This window comes from Myotis nattereri (genome assembly GCF_964212035.1).
Source record: "Myotis nattereri genome assembly, chromosome: 5".
Taxonomy (NCBI): domain Eukaryota; kingdom Metazoa; phylum Chordata; class Mammalia; order Chiroptera; family Vespertilionidae; genus Myotis; species Myotis nattereri.
Genome location: NC_138080.1, coordinates 81,752,973 through 81,772,635, shown reverse-complemented (window position 1 = coordinate 81,772,635; position 19,663 = coordinate 81,752,973). Strand labels below are relative to the sequence as shown.

Genomic DNA, 19,663 nt, shown 5'->3' with positions numbered 1-19,663 from the left:
GTTCAAAAGTGCTTCTATGATTTCCTTAATTATACCAGGTGTTTCCTCCTTTAGACACTGTGCTTTTCCCTCAGAGCCCTCGTAAAACGGTAGTTAAATGGCTGTGTATGAATAAGTGTGTGACTTGCTCACTGCTCTAATCCCAGTGCTCTTTGGGTCTAACATATTGGGTGCTCAATAAATGTTGGTTAAATGAAATATATGTCAGTTCTTGGTGTATGGGATGAAACATTAATCAAGTCCAACAAGCTCCCTACTCTTATTCAGATACAGAATATAATAAAGAAATAAGCAGAAAGTAGAATATAGCAAAGGTGATGATTTAGAGAGTTACTCCTTTTAATTGAGTAATCAGGGAAGTCCTCTTTGAAAACATGAAGTGAAAAGAAGCAGCCAACCACTTAAATGTTATCCAGAAGAACAGTCCAGGTTGGAGGTACAGATGGTGCCTTAAGATTGGAATTATTTTGATGGAGTTGTGTAAGCAGTCAAAGTGGAAAAGTGGGGAATTAGGTTGGAGTGCTTGGCAGGGATCAGTTCGTGCAGGGCCTTATTGCCCAGGTTAGGGAGTTTGGATTTTATTCTAATTTTCATTGCAAGACATTAGAGAATTTTGAGCAGAAAGTAACCTGATTTACATGTTAAAAATTCATGACAGGCCTGACCCGCACACCAGCGGGTCATGGGTTCAATTCCTAGTCAAGGAGATGTACTTGGGTTGCAGGTTTGATCTGGCCCTGTGCAGGAGGCAACCAATCAGTGTGTCTCTCTCACATTGATGTTTCTCTCTTTCCCTTCTCTTCCCCTTTCCCCTCCCTTCCACTCTCTCTAAAAATCAATAGAAAAAATATCCTCGGGTGAGGATGAACAACAACAAAAATCATGACAAACGTTCAGGCTTGGATGATGGAGGCTTGGACTAGGATTGTAGTGGAGCTGGATAGAGAGAATATTATCTATCTATATATATAAAAGGCTAATATGCTAAGTGTCCCTCCTACTCTCTAACCCAGGGGTGGGCAAACTTTTTGACTCGAGAGCCACAATGGGTTCTTAAACTGGACCGGAGGGCCAGAACAAAAGCATGGATGGAGTGTTTGTGTGAACTAATATAAATTCAAAGTAAACATCATTACATAAAAGGGCGCGGTCTTTTTTTTTTTTAGTTTTATTCAGTAGTTTGCCCACGGCTCGTGTAACCGTTCATATGATGTGCACTGACCACCAGGGGGCAGACACTCAATGCAGGAGCTGCCGAGCTGCAGTGACTTGGCAGTGGCGGTTCTCAGGAGACGGACCCCAAAACCAGAGAGGAGGGAGCCCGATTCTTCGCAGGGCTGCACGATTCCATCTTTGACTGTGGGTTATATTGTTGCTGGGGCACTATCGGCCCTGAATCTGGTTTACTGTACACTTACATTTGCGTTCCACACCCTGTACCACAGCAACTTTGCAGAGTGCCCTCTCGCACTCCAGGGTCCCTCAGGGGATGTCAGAGAGCCGGTTTCAGCCCAATCGCTGCAGGCCAGGCTGAGGGACCCCACCTGCTGGAGGGACCCTTGCTTACTCTGCAGAGGCCAGGGAGGGACTACGGGAATTGGCTCCAGGGCGTGTCCGGCCCCTCTTGCCCAGTTCCGCCCCACCAGCCACCTTCTAATTTTCTTTCAGTGTGCACGAATCTGTGCACTGGGTCACTAGTTTAGGAATATATTTGGAAGTAATTTAAGAGTTGCTGATGCATTGGATGGGTTATATGGGGTTTTACTAAATCTGTATATAGAACATATACATATTAAAATTATACAGGTTTATTTAATCTGTACACAGAACATATAAGAAACAACTAGATTTAGAGGCAGAAGGGGTGAAATTGGTAGAGGAAATATCAATAATTTAAGATACATAGATGAACTTATTTTACTGGCAGAAAGTAGCAATGATTTGAAATGACTTCCAATGAAAGTGAAAGAAGAAAGTACTAAAGCAAGGCTGCATTTGAACATTAGGAAGACAAAAATGACTACAGAATAAATACACAACTGTAACACAATGAAGATACCAAAATTGTTTAATATTTTGCTTACTTTGGTTCAGTCATCAGTTCAAATAGAGACTGCAACAGGAAGTCAAGAAAAGGCTGAGATTCGGAGGGGCAGCAATGGAAGAATTAGAAAAGATGACCAATAGCAAAGATGTGTCACTAGAAACCAAGGTTAAGATCATTCGTACCCTCATATTCCCAATTATGTACAGATACAAAAGTTGGATAGTGAAGAAGGTTGATAGGAGAAAATTAATTCATTTGAAATGTGATGTTGGAGGAGAGCTCTGAACTGCCCGAAAGAAGAACAAGTGGATTCTAGAGCAAATTAAGCCTGAAACATCACTGGAGACAAAAATGACAAAACTGAAACTGTCCTACTTGGGACAGAGTTCGTTGGGAAAGAAAGTAATGCTGGAAAAAACTAGAAGGCAGCAGCAGGAAAAGAGGAAGACTAAATGCAAGATGGGTTGATTCCATAGAAGAAACCATAGGCATGAATCTACAGGTTCTAAGCAGGGCAGTTGAGGACAGGACATTGTGGACATCACTCATTCACAGGGTAGCCAGGAATCAGAGCTGACACAGTGGCCCTTAATACGCATAGGGTTTAAAGAGAAGAAAAGATTCAGGGATGGTTTCTGTTTTTTGTTGGTTTGTTTGTTCCTGTGGTTTTTAAGTTGAGCAATTAGATGAGTGGTATTCACTAAGATGGAGAAGACTGGGGGGAGCGGAGAATGAGGTGACTATAAATCATCTTGGTTTGACATCCAAGAGGATATGTTTTGTAAGCAATTGGATGTATAAATCTGGAATTAAGGTGAAGTCAGGGTTGGAGATATAAATTTGGGAGTAATTTAAATTGATGTTTAAAACTGTGGGACTAGCCTGGCTGGTGGCTCAGTGATTTGAGCATCAGCCTATGGGCCAGGAGGTCATGATTTGATTCCTGGTCAGGGCACTTGCCCAGGTTGCGGGCTCAATCCCCAATAGGGGGCGTGCAGGAGGTAGCCGATCAATGATTCTCTCTCATTGATGTTTTCATCTTTCCCTTTCCCTTTCTCTCTGAAATTAATAAAAATATATTAAAAAAAATAAAAATGTGGGACTAGTTGAGAGTTTCTAAGAGAAAGTGTAGATGGGGAAAAGAGAAGTTCCAGGATACCTTCCTGGAAAATGCCAACATTTTGAAGTTGAACATCGGAGGAGTAGTCAGCAAAAGAGAACTTGGAGTGTAGCCAGTGATGTAGGAGGAAAATAAGAATGTGGTATCGTGACAGCTAAGAAAAGAAAGTATTTTAAGAATTGTGTTGAATGCTGTTGATGAGTAAGAATGGGTTGAGTAAGAGAATAGAGAAGTAACCACTGCTTTGGACAACAGAGCTCATTGGTGAGCCGGACCACAATCAGTTTAATAGAGTAGATCCGCGGTTCTCAACCTGTGGGTCACGACCCCTTTGGGGGTCGAACGACCCTTTCACAGGGGTCGCCTAAGACCATCAGAAAACACATATATAATTACATATTGTTTTTGTGATTAATCACTATGCTTTAATTATGTTCAATTTGTAACAATGAAAATACATCCTGCATATCAGATATTTACATTACGATTCATAACTGTAGCAAAATTACAGTTATGAAGTAGCAACGAAAATAATTTTATGGTTGGGGGTCACCACAACATGAGGAACTGTATTAAAGGGTCGCGGCATTAGGAAGGTTGAGAACCACTGGAGTAGATGGACATGATTGGAGAGATCTGAGGAGCAAATGGGAGGTAAGGAAGTGGAGACAGCTATTAAAAACAAGTGGTTCAAGAAGTTTTGCTAGGAAGGGGAGAAAGTGGGCAGTACCTACAGGGGAATGTGAGATCAACAAAGATAAAAAAATAAAAAAGATTTGTCCCACTAAGAAAGATGTTACAGAGAAAGAAAAATTGAAGATTAAGAAGAAAGAAAAGGGATAACTGGGGAGTGAAATTTTGAGAAAGTGAGTGGAGATGGACAGTGCCCAGGTAGAAGGGTTATGTTTGATAGAAGCAGGGACACTCTCTCCATTTTAACAATAGGGCAAGAAGAGAGTGTATGTATAGGTGAAGGTCCAGTAGTAGATCTGGTAGTGGGAAGGAGAGGGAATTCTCATTAGATTGCTTGTGTTTTCTCAGTGAGCTGGAAATGAGGGAGGAGAGGGGAGAGAATATAGGATATTTGAGGAGAACAAGGGATGAAATAGCAATTTTGGAGAGCAGACAAGTGAACATACTAGGTGTACCAGTTAATAATGCGGATTTTGTAATCAAAACATGATAATTTCAAGAGAAACATCAAAAGTGCTTTATTAGATTTGCTTGTAAACAATTGGAAATTGTTTGCTGAGCAACGTTTAATCTTTCTGCAAGTTGTTTTTGAGTTTGACACGCATCTTCATCCAGTAATGCTTGTAACTGTTGGTCTTCAAACTTTTTCGGTTGACCTGGACGTTCTTTGTCTTTCACATCGAAATCATCACTTTTCCAGCGTTTACACCAGCGCTCACACGTATCTTGAGATGGAGCATGTTCATAAGCTTCCTGAAGTATACGATAACTTTTTCTTCCAAATTAAGTAATGAATTAAAACTTCCCCCAATGCTCTTTTTTTGGCACGAAATTTGAAATTTTTAAGCGTAAAAATATCTATGATGTTAACATCTTCAGCAAATTTGACATATGAAGTTTTTAAAAAATATATATTTTTATTGATTTCAGAGAGGAAGGGAGAGGGAGAGAGAGAGAGAAACATCAATGATGAGAGAGAATCATTGATCGGTTGCCTCCTACATGCCCCCTACTGGGGACCGAGCCTACAACCCAGGCATGTGCCCTTGACTGGAATCAAACCTGGGACCCTTCAGTCCACAGGCCAATGCTTTATCCACTGAGCCAAACCAGCTAGGGCGACATGAAGTTTTGAAGCTTGCTGTCAATACAACAAAATAGCATATATATCAAATCGCATATATATCAACATACGTATTACTCCATCTATTGAAAAAAATCCGCATTATTAACCGGTACACCTAGTATTAAGGAAGTTTAATAGGATTTCCAAACAGTATTGAGTGCCATTTGAGATTCATGATCCTGAATTTAAAGGGAAACCATTCGGCATAGTTAAGTGTTTTTCTCCAGCAATATTCAGCTGTTTAGGTACAAGCATGGTGTAGGTAGATGGTTGGGTTTAACTTGGATTGGCATTTAGCCAGGCAAGTGCAGCAGAAGGAGAGGGGGGCAAAGGAGAAAAGGGTGATTACAAGGGGAATAAATATCAATGATGGACTGTGCAGGCTAAACTGGGTAGGAGGGGGAAAGGCTATAGAAGCATAATGGATAATGAAAAACTTGTTGCTGAGTGATGAGGTTGAAGAACTGCCTGGAGAGAGGGACATCAGATAGAAGTGACCTGAAGAACTATGAAGTGGTGGTGAAATTACTGGTGTTGACAAGATCTCTAGGATATGACCATGGTCGGTCAGAGTTGGGGTAAAGTAAAAATTGTGAGGGGAAAGGAAGTCATGGGATTGATGGATCATCTTCATTCTTGTTGATGTCACTTTGAATGGTGCAGCAGTGGAGAGCCATCAGTGAATGAGGGGTCCCCAAGGATATTGGTAAGATTGCAGCAATGAATGAAGTAGGGAAAGACGATGGGTAAAGCATGATGCCACAGACTTCATGAATCACGGTTTTTGGAGGGAAAAAGAGGAGAAATGGTTTGGCAGTTGGCTGAAGGAATGAGTGGAAGGATGGTTGGTTGGAAATTTATGTGTTTATTAAGTAGCTCTCGCTAAAATTCTCTGTAATCTCTAACTGCTGGACTCTGTTCTACTTTTAAAAACTCCCTCATTTTTAAAAACAGAGGTTGGCAAACGATAGCCTGCTGGCCAGATCTGACGTGCTGCTTGTTGTGTGTTTGTAGAACACGGCATTCACTTACACCACACCCATTTGTTTACACATTGACTATGGCAGCTACGATGACTGAGCTGAGTAGTTGTGAGAGAGACTGTACCACAAAGCCTAAGGTATTTACTATCTGGTCCTTTATAGAAAAAGTTTGGTGACTCCAACTTTTGAACAGTGGTTCTTAAACTGTGCTGTGCCTCAGAATCACCTGGAGGGCTGTGAAAACAGATTGTTGGGCCCCACCCTTAGAATTTCTGATTCAGTGGGTCTGAGTTGCGGCCCAGGAACGTGCATTTCTAGCAAGTTCCTAAGTGTTGCTGATGCTGCAAAAATTTTCAGGGACCTCACTTTAAGACACACTGTTTTAGATATTTAAGGTAGTGGTCAGGTTCCTTCTTCCCTTAACCTTCTCTGAGCCACACGTCCCTTCCTACTTCAGCTACTTACCAGTTGACATGTTTACTGACTTGTCTCATCCCGTTTAGTCCTGGTGCCCACAAATGTCATGATTCTGTGAATGAAGCCTGATCAGTGCCGTATGCTTTGGAGCAGTTGCCCCTCCTGCCTTTCCGCTTACCTATGAGCGTTCTTTGTACTTTCTTCCCCGGTTGTCTGGTGGAATGGGCTTTCTCTGGGACTTACATGAAGCTGCTGCATTAGGGAGAGCAACAGTAGGTAGAGATCACCTACTGTTTGGAGGAATTTCCCCCATCAGTGTGTCTCTGCTAGAAGGTGCTTGAGTAGTGTAAAGGTTTCTTGGGCAGACTGAGCATCTTATCACTTAGGAATCTGACCCCATATAGTACTGGTGTCAGAGTCTTTTAGCAGGGAAAAGAACACCTGGGGGAAAAACAAGGTCAGTCAGCTGAACCAAGTCTTTTATCCCTATCTTTCAGCAGAGAAGCCTTTATTTTCTCCATGTGGCAGAAAATGGACTGTATTTGTTATTTATTGCGGAGTAACAGGTTAACCCCATACTTAGCAGCTGAAAATAACAAACATTTCTTTTAAAAATATATTTTTATTTTTATTTATTTTTTATTTTTTTTTGAGAGAGAGAGAGAGAGAGAGAGAGAGAGAGAGAGAGAGAGAGAAACTTCAATGATGAGAGAGAATCATTGATCGGCTGCCTCCTGAATGCCCCACACATGTGGGGATCAAGCCCACAACCTGGGCATATGCCCTGACCGGGAATCGAACCGTGACCTCCTGGATCATAGGTCGATGCTCAACCACTGAGCCATGCCAGCCGGGCTAAAAATATATTTTTAAATTGATTTCAGAGAGGAAGGGACAAGGAGGAAGTGATTGAAACATCAATGATGTGAAAATAATTGATCAGCTGCCTCCTGCACACCCCGTACCGGAGATGGAGCCCGCAACCTGGGCATGTGTCCTGACAGGGAATTGAACCGTGACCTCCTGGTTCATAGGTTGATGCTCAACCACTGAGCCACACTAGTCAAGCTACAACAAACATTTCTTATCTCAGTTTCTATGGGTCTGGAATCTGGGCATGGCTCACTGAGGACAATGCTCAGGTTTCTCATGAGACTACCTGCAAGTTTTTGGTGGGGCTGTGGTCTCACTTGAAGGCTCCACAGGGAAGTGATGAGGGTTCTCCTTCCAACCTCAACCACTTCGTTGTTGGCAAGCCTCTGTCCTTTGACACATGGGGTCCTCCTGGCTGGTCTCATGATGTGGCAGTTGCCTTCCCTTAAGAGGAGCAATAGGGTGGTGGTGGGGTGGGGGTGGGGGGGCGGGCAGGAGGAAGGGAGAGAGAAAGGGGAAACCTCTTAAAGCTGTTCTGAAAGCAGTTTCTGAAAGATGCAGAGACAGTAACCTCTTCTTACATTTCTCTTTCTTCTCCTGCTCCATGTCTAAAATTGCTTTCTCTGAGTTTGTTTGCTAGTCATATATAGTTCATAAGTTACCTTATAACCTAGGTGTGTTCGTAATGGTGAAGTGGATGTACCTGGATGAATTCACAAGTGGACGTGTGTGCTCGGATCATTGGTCTCTTAGCTTGAATTCCCCGCTCAGGTCTGGCCATTCCTGCCTCTGGTGAGTGCTCCTCGCCCGTTCGGGCCACCGGAGCGCTTGCACTTTCAGAGCTCTGCACAGCTCCTACTTGCTGTGGCTCTGCCCGTCTCCGTATCATTTCCCTTTCTGACTTCTCTTACTGTGCCCTCTCATAGCTTTTCATTTTTCTTCTTCCTCCTCTTCTTTCCTGGCCTCCATTACATTTTACCCCTTGTCCGCCAAGACGTGCCTCCTCAGCCTTCTGTGAATTCTTAGCCTCTTGCTAACCTTCCCCACTGTGGGCAGCTGGCACCCTCTGGCCATTTTACAGTTCCGCAAACTGAGAACACGAGAATCATTGAGGCTCTTGGGTTTTTAATTTGGAAGTCACGGGAGAGACGGTGAGAAGGTGGCCTTTGCCTGAGGTTTTTTGACTAATTGTAGAGCATGAAGTTGGCAGTTGTGTGCTGAAGCTGGATATTCGGCAGAGGAAGAGTGTGTGGCCGGGATAGGTCAAACTCAGGGTCAGAAACATGGAGCTCAGAGCAGAGGGTCTCTGAGCACAGATCTCATAGAGTATTAGGGCAAAGGTAACCAAGACTGCCATGCCTGCTGCTCCTGTAGACTGGATTGGAGGCAGAGGACAAGCCAGGTCTGCTTTAATCCGACACGCCTCCCCCCTTCCCTGAGCTCCATTGTGTTTGTCTTATTATTATTTTGTCTTTAAGACAAGAGTTCATTTGAAGAAAGAGTTCTGTGACTAAAGAAAAATGGGTGAGTAGGAACGAACACTGGTATTGTCCAAATCCTCATTTTACAAATGGGGAAATAGAGGGCGCAAGGGGAAAACTTTTTTCTGTACCCCAGGAAATGACAAACAGGAAAATATTAATGTAGAGGAAGAGAGGACAAGCTTCCTAAGAAAAAAAGGTCTGTAGAGATAGCGTCACAGACGAATGACCTCAGAAGTCTATTTGAGAGATCGTGTCATGCTAGCAAAGTGCTAGGGACTGGAGCCTTTTCCTCCACGAGAGTATAAGAATGAAACACCAGTCCCTCAGTCTGACTCTCAGAGAGAACCTCAGGCTGATGAGCAATAAGTCCAACAATTTTGTTTCTTTGGCCATGCTGAGCCCCACAGGAAATCTCAGACTTTCACATCAGGACAAGGCCCCACAAGAATGTCGCTGCACCCAGAGCTCCGTGGTTTGATGCCACTAGAGAATTTCCTAGGGAAAGGCTCTGAGGGAGATTGCTCAGCAAGACAGAAAAATGCTGCAGTGAGGCCAGCAAATGCCTTCCTGGGACGCCTGGTGGAGGTTTGGATTTAAAATGTCCCCTGGAGCTTAAACAGCATAGCCCCCTTGTAGCTCACAGCAGCCCTGTTACTGAGTAGTTTCTCAAGGATTTGCCACTTCAGGATGTGGGGAATTGGGATTGTTTGCTTTACAGTTTTACAAGTTGGCCTAATGAGGCGTAAGGGTCTGTACTGTTTGTGGGATAAGGCTTTGATGCCCATTGGGATCTATGAATTTTTATATATATATATATATATATATATATATATATATATATATATATATATATATGCGCAGAGGTTAGAGGGCAATGCCAAACACTACAAACAACCTTGAAGGAGAATGGTCAGTCTCTGCCTTTGCTTTCTTTGTAGGGTGTTCCTCAGCCATTTAAGCCGGCAGGAAGAATTAATTAAAAAGGAGTAGTGTGTGTGTACAAGTAAATCAGTAAGGCATCATTTCCCATAAAAAACACTTTTTAAAAATGTATTTTTATTGGTTTCAGAGAGGAAGGGAGAGATAGAAACATTAATGATGAGAGAGAATCATTAATTGGCTGCCTCCTGTATACTTCCCACTGGGGATCGAGCCTGAAACCCTGGACATGTGCCCCAAACCTTCCTGGTTCATAAGTCAATGCTCAAACACTAAGCCACACCAGCCAGGCGATAAACACATTTTTATTCAGCTGGTATCGAGTTCTTATTATATACCATTCATTCTTCTAGACATGGACTATATCAGCAAACAGAACAAAGTCCTGCCCTCAGGACCTTTTCTTATAAGGGAGGACAGACAGACAAATTCTGCTTCTGGTGGTGATAGGTGCTATGGAGGAAAATCAGGGTGAGAATAGGGACATAATCAAAAGGCATTTCCCATAAGGTGACCTTGAGAAAGGCCGGAAGGAAGTGAGGGAGCATGTAATGTGGCTACCTGGGGAACAGAGTTCCTACACAGAGAGAGCCAAAGGGCAAAGGCCAGGCAGGAGCATAGCAGGTGGACTGGAGGAGCTGAATGAGAGGAAGCTGTGGGCGGGGTGGTCAGAGAGTCCGCTGAGAACAGAACTACGTGGCTTTTTGAAAAGGCCTTGCCTTTTACTTAGGAGTAAAAACCCATTGGAGGCCTTTAAGTGTTAAAAGATGAGTCTGACCAATGTGGAGAAGAAACTCAAGGGGGTCACGGGCAGAAGAAAGGAAAACCACTTATGGGGCTATTCATTCATTATGGTCAGATTCTGGATACAGGGTTTGTTGATTGATTCCATGTCAGATGTGACAGAAGAGTCAAGGATGACATCAAAGTTTCTGTCTTGAGCAGTTATAAGAATGGGGCTGTCATTTACAGAAATGGGGAAGGCTGGGGTCCACAGAATTTCTGGCTTGACTAAGTAGTTTTAGGAAGAAATTGTGGAGATCCAAGGAGGAAAAGTTTGACTTAATCATTGGTTCCTTCATTTTCTCCATTCTCTCTGAAAGTCTGATTTGTATTTGGGTCAATTCTACCACAGTTTTCGGAGGGGGAGAAATATGGTTCCATGGTATTAACTTTTAAGGATCCTTACCCATGCCTGTACAGATCAGTGTGGTCAGAGGCTCTTTGTGGGTAGATTCTGTCCCTGGTGCATCCCTCATTTCAGCTGCCATGTTGGTTTCCTAGGGCTACATAACCAATTACCACAAAGTGGGTGGTTTACACAACAGAAATGTATTATCTCATAATTCTGGAGGCTAGAAGTCCAAAATCAAAGTGTTGCAGGGCCCTGCTCCTTCGGAAAGGCCTAGGGAATAATTCTCCCTTCCCTCTTCTGAGCTTCTGGTGGTTGCTGACCATCCTTGGCTTATAGACACAATCCTCCACTCTCTACCTCCATTGATGCATGGCGTTCTCCCTTTGTATCCCTTTGTCTTTGTGTGGCCTTCTTATAAGGACACTAAGCATTGGATTTAGGGCCCAGCCTAATCCAGCATGACCTCATCTTAACTCGGTTACATTTCCAAAGACCCTGTTTCCAAATTAAGTCCCAGTCACTGGTTCCAGGGGTTAGAACGTCAGCACATCTTTTTATGAGACACAATTCAACCCACACAGATGCTTTGATCTGGGTTTGATTATGAGAGTCTTTTGGGCTTAGATGTGTTTGAGGATGAGATGGGACCTATTGAAATCAAGTTAGAAAACAGGTCCCTCTGGGCTAAGGATGCCCCATCTGTTGGGATGAAAAACTTTTTTCTTGTCCAGCAAATTTAGGTAAACTGAAGATTTAAAAATAGACAAGTTCATTTTGCATTATTTTTTGAAACTTGAAGACTTTAGGATATGCAGTGGTAAAATCATGAAGAAGTTATGTAACTGGAAGACAGAAGGAATAGAAATTATAAAATGAAGAATTTTAAAGATAAGAATCACTTTGATTTTTACCTGAATTGAGGCCTGGACTATAGGTAGAAAAGCTCTTGCTGATGTTCCAAGTTTATGGTTTTGCTGGTTGGGGCAGCAAGCTGGCAGAAATGGAGTGCCACACACCTGTGTCCCTGCGCCCTGACCCCTGGCTGACTGCTGCAGAGTACAGCTTGTTTGCTCCACTAGCCTTTTCCTTAGATTCCCACGGGGCTGGATGCTACATGGCACTATCTGGCTGCTGCTCCCTTCTGTGCAACACCCAGTACATATACATTCTTCAGTGGTGTGTCAGGCCTTTATTAGCATTTCCTTCTTTTTAACTCACCGCAGTAGAGTCTAAAGGTTGTTTATCAAAGAAAGTTGAACTTTCCACTCTGATATCACAATGATAGGACTATGTCAGGTCTAACAATGTAATTAAAATTTTTTAGCAAGAACATACACTTGTGACCAACAAATTATGGTTCTATGAGTTTTTATGGTGCTCCTGTTGTTCGTAAGGAATTGTGTGGGAGTTGGACAGATGGGAGATAGGTAAAGAGATATTGCTTTTTCTCATCTTCAGGAAATTTGAAGAAAGAAGACAAACAGGAATTAGAGGTTCACACAAAAATTGATAAAGATTGGTGGATGCCACAATATTTGGCACCTGCAGGGAAAAAATCTCTAAATGTATTGTTTAATAAGTATCTGGGTGGACAGTGGGAGAAGCTAGTGGCACAGGCCTCAAGTGGTAGTGGGATTAGATTTTCCTGCAAGGCCTGTCGGACCAGGCTGCTCACCTGTCCTTTGCCCTAGCCTTTCCCTGGCTCTTCTGGGCACTCTAGTGGTCAGTGTGAAGCCACAGCTGCTCGTGTGAAGGGGTAGGTTTGAGAGAAGGGCACTGGCCGCATCTGCACCGCCTGGGCCAGTGCTCTGCATTACTGGCTTAGTCACACACATCCTTGGAGGGGATTATTTTGAGTTTTCCTCAAAAAGGGAGCCTTCATTTCATGTCTGTTAAATGGGAATGCAGCCACAACTATGTCTTCAGGGCAGGGACCAGTGGTGAAGCCACCATACTTCTGGGGTGACCACAGGGCAAATAATGTACAGACATCATTTCCTTTGACTAATCTTTTGTAATCCTGGTCCAGATGTGGCTCCTGAAAGTAAAGTTCTTTGTCTAAGTTGAGATTTTTAATTTAGGACCCAGATGGGGAAGGAGGTAAACTTCCGGAGGGTCTGTTTTCCTCTGTGTGTCACGGTCCTGGGTTCCTGGCAGGCAGCAGTTTCATTAGAAAAGCAGATTTCATCCTGACTCATCTGCCTCGGTGAGATGTGTGATACAATTTAGGACTCATGAAGCCTGTCGTCTCGCTGGACAGAGCAGAGGGTAGTACACAGTCCATTCGGCAGTCGTGGTGGTTACTGGACCTGGCTGGGCCCATGGAAAACCTTGAGAGACAGTCTGCTATGGGGCTGGAGCTTTGTCCTGGAATTTCCTGGCCTTTGTCTGATGTAACTTCATGTACCCCGACGCCTGTTTTTAGAGTCTACTTCCTTCTAGGGCTGTAGTCGGCAAACTGCGGCTCGCGAGCCACATGTGGCTCTTTGGCCCCTTGAGTGTAGCTCTTCTACAAAATACCACATGCGGGCGCGCACGTACAGTGCGATTGAAACTTCGTGGCTCATGCGCAGAAGTCAGTATTTTGTGGAAGAGCCACACTCAAGGGGCCAAAGAGCCGCATGTGGCTCGTGAGCCGCGGTTTGCCGAGCCGCAGTTTGCCGACCGCTGTTCTAGGGTGAAGAGTGCTACTGCCTTCTACTCTGCTTTCTGTACCAAGCGACCTCCTCCCCTCATGGGTCAGGGATCAGGTGTGTGTACCTGGCTCCCAATCAACAACATGCTCCTGGAAGTCACTGGTCACAGAGAAGCCATGACCATTGGGCATAAAAGTCGTATCTGCCAACCCGGCCCATTCACCCTAACCTTGTTTCTTACCTCACATTTCAGCAGAAAAAATCCTACCTGGAGCGCAGCGTGAAGGAAGCGGAGGACAACATCCGGGAGATGCTGATGGCACGAAGGGCACAGTAGGAAGCCTCTAGGGAAGCTCTCCCTCCTGACCCCTCCCATTCCTGGCAAGGACAAGGGGCTTGTGTAGGGAAATGGCGTCTGCTATACCCTGGTGGACGTTTTATCTGGATGGCCTGGTAACCCTATGTTTTCTACATCACCCTGAGCCCCTTTCAAATCCCAAGCCCTTATTTTGTATCCTGGCTTTGCCTAAGACGTTCTTCTCCCCTGGGGGTGAGTCCTGAACTCCCGGGAGAGGGGAGAGGGGAGCCAGGACAGGCGGGGAGCTCTGCCCATGCCCCCTACCAGTCATGCTGGTCGGACCAATAAAAGGATCTGTGCCCTCTGCTCAGTGTGCTTTTCCTGAGCCCTGGATGAGAACAGAGGGGCAGAGGCTGTCTCTACCCGAGCTCCTCCCTGGCCCTCTCTAGGGCTGGGGCCCTGCTCCTTCTGCATCGAAGTCTTCCCCACTTCTTTTTCCTCTCTGATCCTTCAAGTAAACCCTTCAAGCTCACAGCCTCCATGGAATGTGCAAGTAGGAAAGAAAGGAGACCAGGGCATAGCTGAATTTTAAGTGAGGACAGCAGTCCTTGGTGGCAGGATGCCTAGAGATTCCTTTCCTGCTTTTTCCCAAACATCCCATATAAGCCAGCAGCACCTCCAAGACTGTCTCCCTTTGGTCATAAGGTGGACACTATAATTCTGAGGCCTCCTAGAGGCTCAGGGGCAGTGGTGTATTGGAGCTGGCTTATACTGGCTCAGGAGAGCCAGTTACTCAATTTTCAGGAATTTTGTTGCAAGCCAGTTGTTAAACACAGCCATTATTAAAAATTAAATTATGTAACTTTACAATTAAATTATTAAAGAACAAGGGTAATAAATATTCAAAACATCTCTCTAATAACTAAATCTGCCTGTGATCTATGTTTTTGAGGTTAACAGTCTTCTTTCTGGACGGTGGAACCACTACATAAACAGTGCACTTTTGTGCTTCTCTTCCCAACTCTACTCTCAGGACATCATGGGAACTTGAAATCAGCTATGGTGGGACCATTTATTCCACAGAAATCAGGTGATGCTACAAAATCATGGCGTTGTGTTTATTTTTAAAGAGAGAGAACTGGTAGTTAAATATTTATAAGCATAGCACCGCTTGCAGCGGTTCTCAACCTGTGGGTCGTGACCCCTGAAAATACATCCCGCATATCAGATATTTACATTACGATTCATAACAGTAGCAAAATTAGTTATGAAGTAGCAACGAAAATAATTTTATGGTTGGGGGTCACCACACCATGAGGACCTGTATTAAAGGGTCGTGGGCATTAGGAAGGTTGAGCACCACTGGCTTAGAGGGAAGGTGGGCAGGCAGAGGAAGGCAGGGAGTTGTCAACTGCAGCCTCTTGGGGCTGGCAGGGCAGGCCCTTAAGGGAAGCTCTGACTCGCTGTTCTGGCAGCTCAGCGCCCCCCTGTGGCCAAAGCTAAGATGGTGGCATGGCTTACTGATTTGAATTATGCCAGCTTTTTGTGTGTGCGCATGTGTGCATGTCAGCAGGAAAAGAAAGCTTTGGGTCTGGCCAAACTCTGGACTCCTGTTTTCCTTCCTGCCAGAGACAGCCCATAGTTACCAAGAGGCCCTTTCCTAGGCTCTGGGTAAAAGTGGGTCTGGCTCATTGGTGAGCCCGTCTATGAATGGGACTAGGGAGAAAATGCTAGGTTGGTGAGGGCCCCATGATCTGACTGAAGGCCCCAGCCTCAGACCTAGTTTCCTAATAACACCCACCCTGCTCATAGCAGCTAGAATGAAAAGGTAAATATGCCCCTCATCATATAATGGACAGCGGCCACTAGCTGAGATACCCACAGCTTAAATTTTACCTGGAATAATTCAGACAGTTGAAGTTTAGACAAATTTATTGAAACATACGGGTGTTAGCAAAGAAATCATTCAGTGATATGTTACATTATGCCACTCACTACCTTGAATTGTATGCCACTACCTTGAATTGTATACTTTAAAAATTATAAATATATATTTCATAACTAAGCCTTTGGCCAAAAAAAATAAAAGGGAAGTCATTTAGCACATTTGTGAAAGGCCAATAGGAAATGAATTTTGAACATTAGAAAGATAAAGTCACTGGATTAAACATCAGTAATCTAGAATCCCACTGTGTTGAAGGTAGAAGTGTCTGTGCAGAGCTAGTCAATCAGAAGAGATGGGGCAGGCACACCTGTTGGAGGTGGCAGAAGAGCTGGCAGGACAGCAGGGACAGGCTGGTCAGGTGAGCATGTCCCAGAGACAGCAACAACAGAGAGCAGTCCAGCAGGCTGTGAGGCAGGAGGATGCGCCCAGGTCATCCCTTCTTTGGTCTTCTACCACATACACTGGGAGTGGAGAGAGGGGAGAGGGTGAGAATGAATAGCACAAACTTTGGGCCCTACAGAGCCCATGCCTCCCAGACCAGGTGCCTTTCTGCTTATGCCGTTGTGGATAATGGAGGGAGGAAGGGGCTGAGCTCCTCAGCTACTTCCCCTCCTCCTCCGGACACTGATTCCTGCAGGGACAAGCACTAGGGAACCTATACTGCTGCCTGGCACCAAGGCAGCCAGAATTTAGATGATAAATGTCCATTGCCATCTGGCCGGTGTTGGCTGACCCAACTTGGTTTATAAACCAAGCAACACTATTAGTATGTCCTGTACCCTATAGATGTCTGGGGGAATGTTTCTTTAGATACAACTAAGCCCTTTCCCAAAAGAGAGAATAACCAAAATCTCCTAGAAAGGTGCTTTAGTCCCTAAAAGAATAACCAAGAATCTTAGTTTTTCATACCTGGGAATGAACAGTATCAGAATGTGCCCCGGCCTCTAAACTTGCACACAACCCCGTGGAAGGCAGGGTGGAAACCTGGTCTAGTGGGCGCGACGCCCGGAGCCGAACATGCTTCCTTTTTCTCGGACTGGAGTTGGAAATCTAAGCCCTGCCAGGACTAAGCACTCAGTTAAGAGATCTGAGTGCCAAACAAATCCATAGGTCAAGAAGGACCCCAACTGATTTGCGGCCTCCCTTCCCGTAAGGACATCCTTAAAATGCTGGTCTTCCTTGGCCTCAGAGAATCTGGGCCACTTTTAAGAAAATCTCAAAACCACCACCATCAGACTTAGTTACAGGCAGTTAGGATTTTCAACTTTCTGAAAGTTCATGAATCTTGTAAGTTAAACCAGTCCTTTGGCAATCTTCTTTCAGTTCTATTTTTTGCGTAGCTATTTTTATATCTCCTCTCCGGGTAACTTCCTCTCTCTGGAGCCTAGTGTAGTAGCTAGAACATGCCGGGTTAGTAGTGAGCTTTCCAAGTTCTCCCATTGTATCAGTGGCCCTCCACCGAGATATCCCCTTCCCTTCTCTTAAGCTCAGTGTGCTTTCATTTGGCCCCACTCAGCATCACAGGTGAAGTTGTTCGGGGTTTGGGACACAAGGCTCATCACCAGAAAAGCTTAGTTGAAGAGAAGATAACCCATTTGTTCTGAGGCCCGATAAAGGTGTGTCACCTGACTTAGTCCCAAGAATAACCTTGAGATAGATTTTCCATCATTCCTATTTCACATGTAAGGAACTCTAGGTTTACAGAGCTTAAGTTTCTTGTTCAAACACACATGACCAGGCAGGGACAGGATCTGAACTCAGGCCTTTGACAAGCTAGGCCTGCCCAGGTCCAACTAGGATAGAAAAGGGAGTAGGAGTGAATGGGCTTTAGGGCAGTCCTCTCTCACACCAGTCAGAGCCCACCCTACCCACTGAAGGCCCGGGCACTCCAGACTCAAGTCACTGCAGCAAGGTGTCACCTGCCATCTGCCTAGATGACAGGGAAACTGAGGACACAATTGGCTGTGGAACCCCTTGAATAATCCCTTCCTGTAGTTGCACTGGCTCTGCTGCCCCGGGATAGGAAGGCCCCCTCCCCTGCCAGCTCTAGAAGTAGCCTGCTTGATCCAGGCCTGAGACCCAGCCCAGGGTTGGGTTGCCATGTGGAAGGCCCTGCTGTTTCTCTTAAGCTGCCACTTACTGAGCTGTTCACAGATGTGCCAGGACCAGTGCCGAGGCCTTGCACACAGTGCCACTCAGTCTTCCCAACCCTGCCCTCACCGCTTCTCTCCTGTCAGAACCACTGAACCGCAGGAAGCTTAGTCAGGAACACAAAAATGTCCCCGTCTCACTTCCTCTGTCACTTTCTCCTTTAGTTCAGTTTGTCCTTGCCAGGGTGTATTTCACATGACATACTCCGAAACCTGGGGCGGGAAGTACTCTGAGCTCATTACTCCCAGACGCTGTCCACAGAGGTTAGAAATAACCAGTCTGGCTGTAACACAGAGGACTTAGACCAGACGGCTGCGTCGGCCTCCACAGGGGTGGTTAGTGCCGTACATACCTTAGAAACCCGAGTCACTTATTTTCTGGAGCACCAAGTCTTCCAAAGCCCTTGTGACTTTCTCCTTTCCATTAGCTGAGGACAGAATCTCTGCCCCCAAACTGTCAAAAAGATGGGGTGGTGGAAGAGTACATGGGGGCCAGGGCAGGTGTGGAGGTAAAGGTGACTTGCTCTGAGGAAGACCTCACAGTTCCTCATAGTGTACCCACTGTGGGCCCAGAAATGGCATATTTTACATCTGTATCTTCCTAGATGCCTTACCTACCTGGAGGGTCCGAGGGTGCCTGCTGCGCTGAGTTGCATGGCCTAGTCTGCCCCGGGACACCACTGCTCCTCACCTTCCACTCGTCCCCGCCCCTGCCACCCAATGGATGACGGAGAGCTCCACTACCACCCTGGCTGACCTGCCAGTGTGCAGCCCCTGCTGCCTGAGTCCTGGGCCATGACACCCACCCTGGGTACTCGAGGCCAGGGGACGCATGTGCACTGAAGTCACTAGCGGCATTGGTTACAGCAGGGGCTGAGGTGCAGGTGATGCCAGTGTACGTATTCCCTACCCAGGCCACATGGCCTTCCTGGCCACTGGTCTCTTCTGGCATGCAGGACAAAAAAGGGGCAGAACTATGGCTATGTAAGATGTTAAACATTAGAGGAAGCTGGGTGAACAGTATACAGAAACTGCCATTTCTGTAACTCTTATGTAAGCGTAAAGTTATTTGAAAATAAAAGGTTTAAAAAAAGGAGGGGGCGGGGAGGGAGGGTCAAAAAGCAGCAGGGGTTGGGAGCAGGCAGTTCAGCAGTCAGTGCCCAGGTACAGGGAGAGGTTCTGTTGCCAGCAGGGGCCGCTCAGATTGAACTCCTTGGAGATCAAGCGCCCCCCTGTGGGCAGCTTGGGGACAAGGAAGGGTAGGGCCAGTCTGTTTACATACACATCAGCCAAAAGGCTAACCTTCCCATTCGCTGTCCAGTGGTTTGGTAGCCAAGACCACCCTGCCCAGCCAGTGCCCCAGACCCAGGCAAGAAGGCATTGAAGGGACTCTGTTCCTAGAAAACTGCAGTTGAATTGGAGATCAGGTTCAGCCCAACCAGCTTGTCTCTCTTGCCCCCAAACAGCCCTTCGGCACCAACCCTCAGTGTTTTCAGCTCCAGCCCAGGGGGATGGATGTGAGCATGTAGTTCTGACCCAGAGGCCCAGACTAGGTCAGGAAGGCACAGACTAGTCTTGGGTGCAGAGCAGCTTCTGTCAAAGGCTCTCAGCCTCTTGCCTCTGTGCTGGAAGCAGAGTAAATAGAAAAAGATGCTTGAAGGCCTACAGCCCCTGTGCCAAACTGCCTGCCCACCAAGCCCTGGGGTCTTCTACAGGGCCACCAGCCTACTACAGCCTAGCCAGACACGAACCCGCAGCCCAAGTTCTAGGTCTACCGTAGTGTGCAACCGCAAAGGTGCCGTTCACAAAACCTGGTT

The 19,663-nt window shown here is 45.6% G+C and overlaps 2 protein-coding genes across 2 annotated transcripts in view; one reads left to right on the top strand and one right to left on the bottom strand.

The window, feature by feature from the left end:
- PFDN1 (prefoldin subunit 1) overlaps positions 1-14,675 on the top strand; it is a 61,323-nt gene extending 46,648 nt beyond the window's left edge. Inside the window, exon 4 of the mRNA XM_081090815.1 lies at positions 13,707-14,675. Coding sequence (XP_080946941.1) covers positions 13,707-13,790 — 84 coding nt within the window. The 3' untranslated portion in view covers positions 13,791-14,675. The remainder of the gene's footprint in view (positions 1-13,706) is intronic.
- A 990-nt stretch (positions 14,676-15,665) lies between these two features.
- Positions 15,666-19,663, bottom strand: part of CYSTM1 (cysteine rich transmembrane module containing 1) — a 52,335-nt gene continuing 48,337 nt past the window's right edge. The window contains exon 3 of the mRNA XM_081090818.1: positions 15,666-16,157. Coding sequence (XP_080946944.1) covers positions 16,051-16,157 — 107 coding nt within the window. The 3' untranslated portion in view covers positions 15,666-16,050. The remainder of the gene's footprint in view (positions 16,158-19,663) is intronic.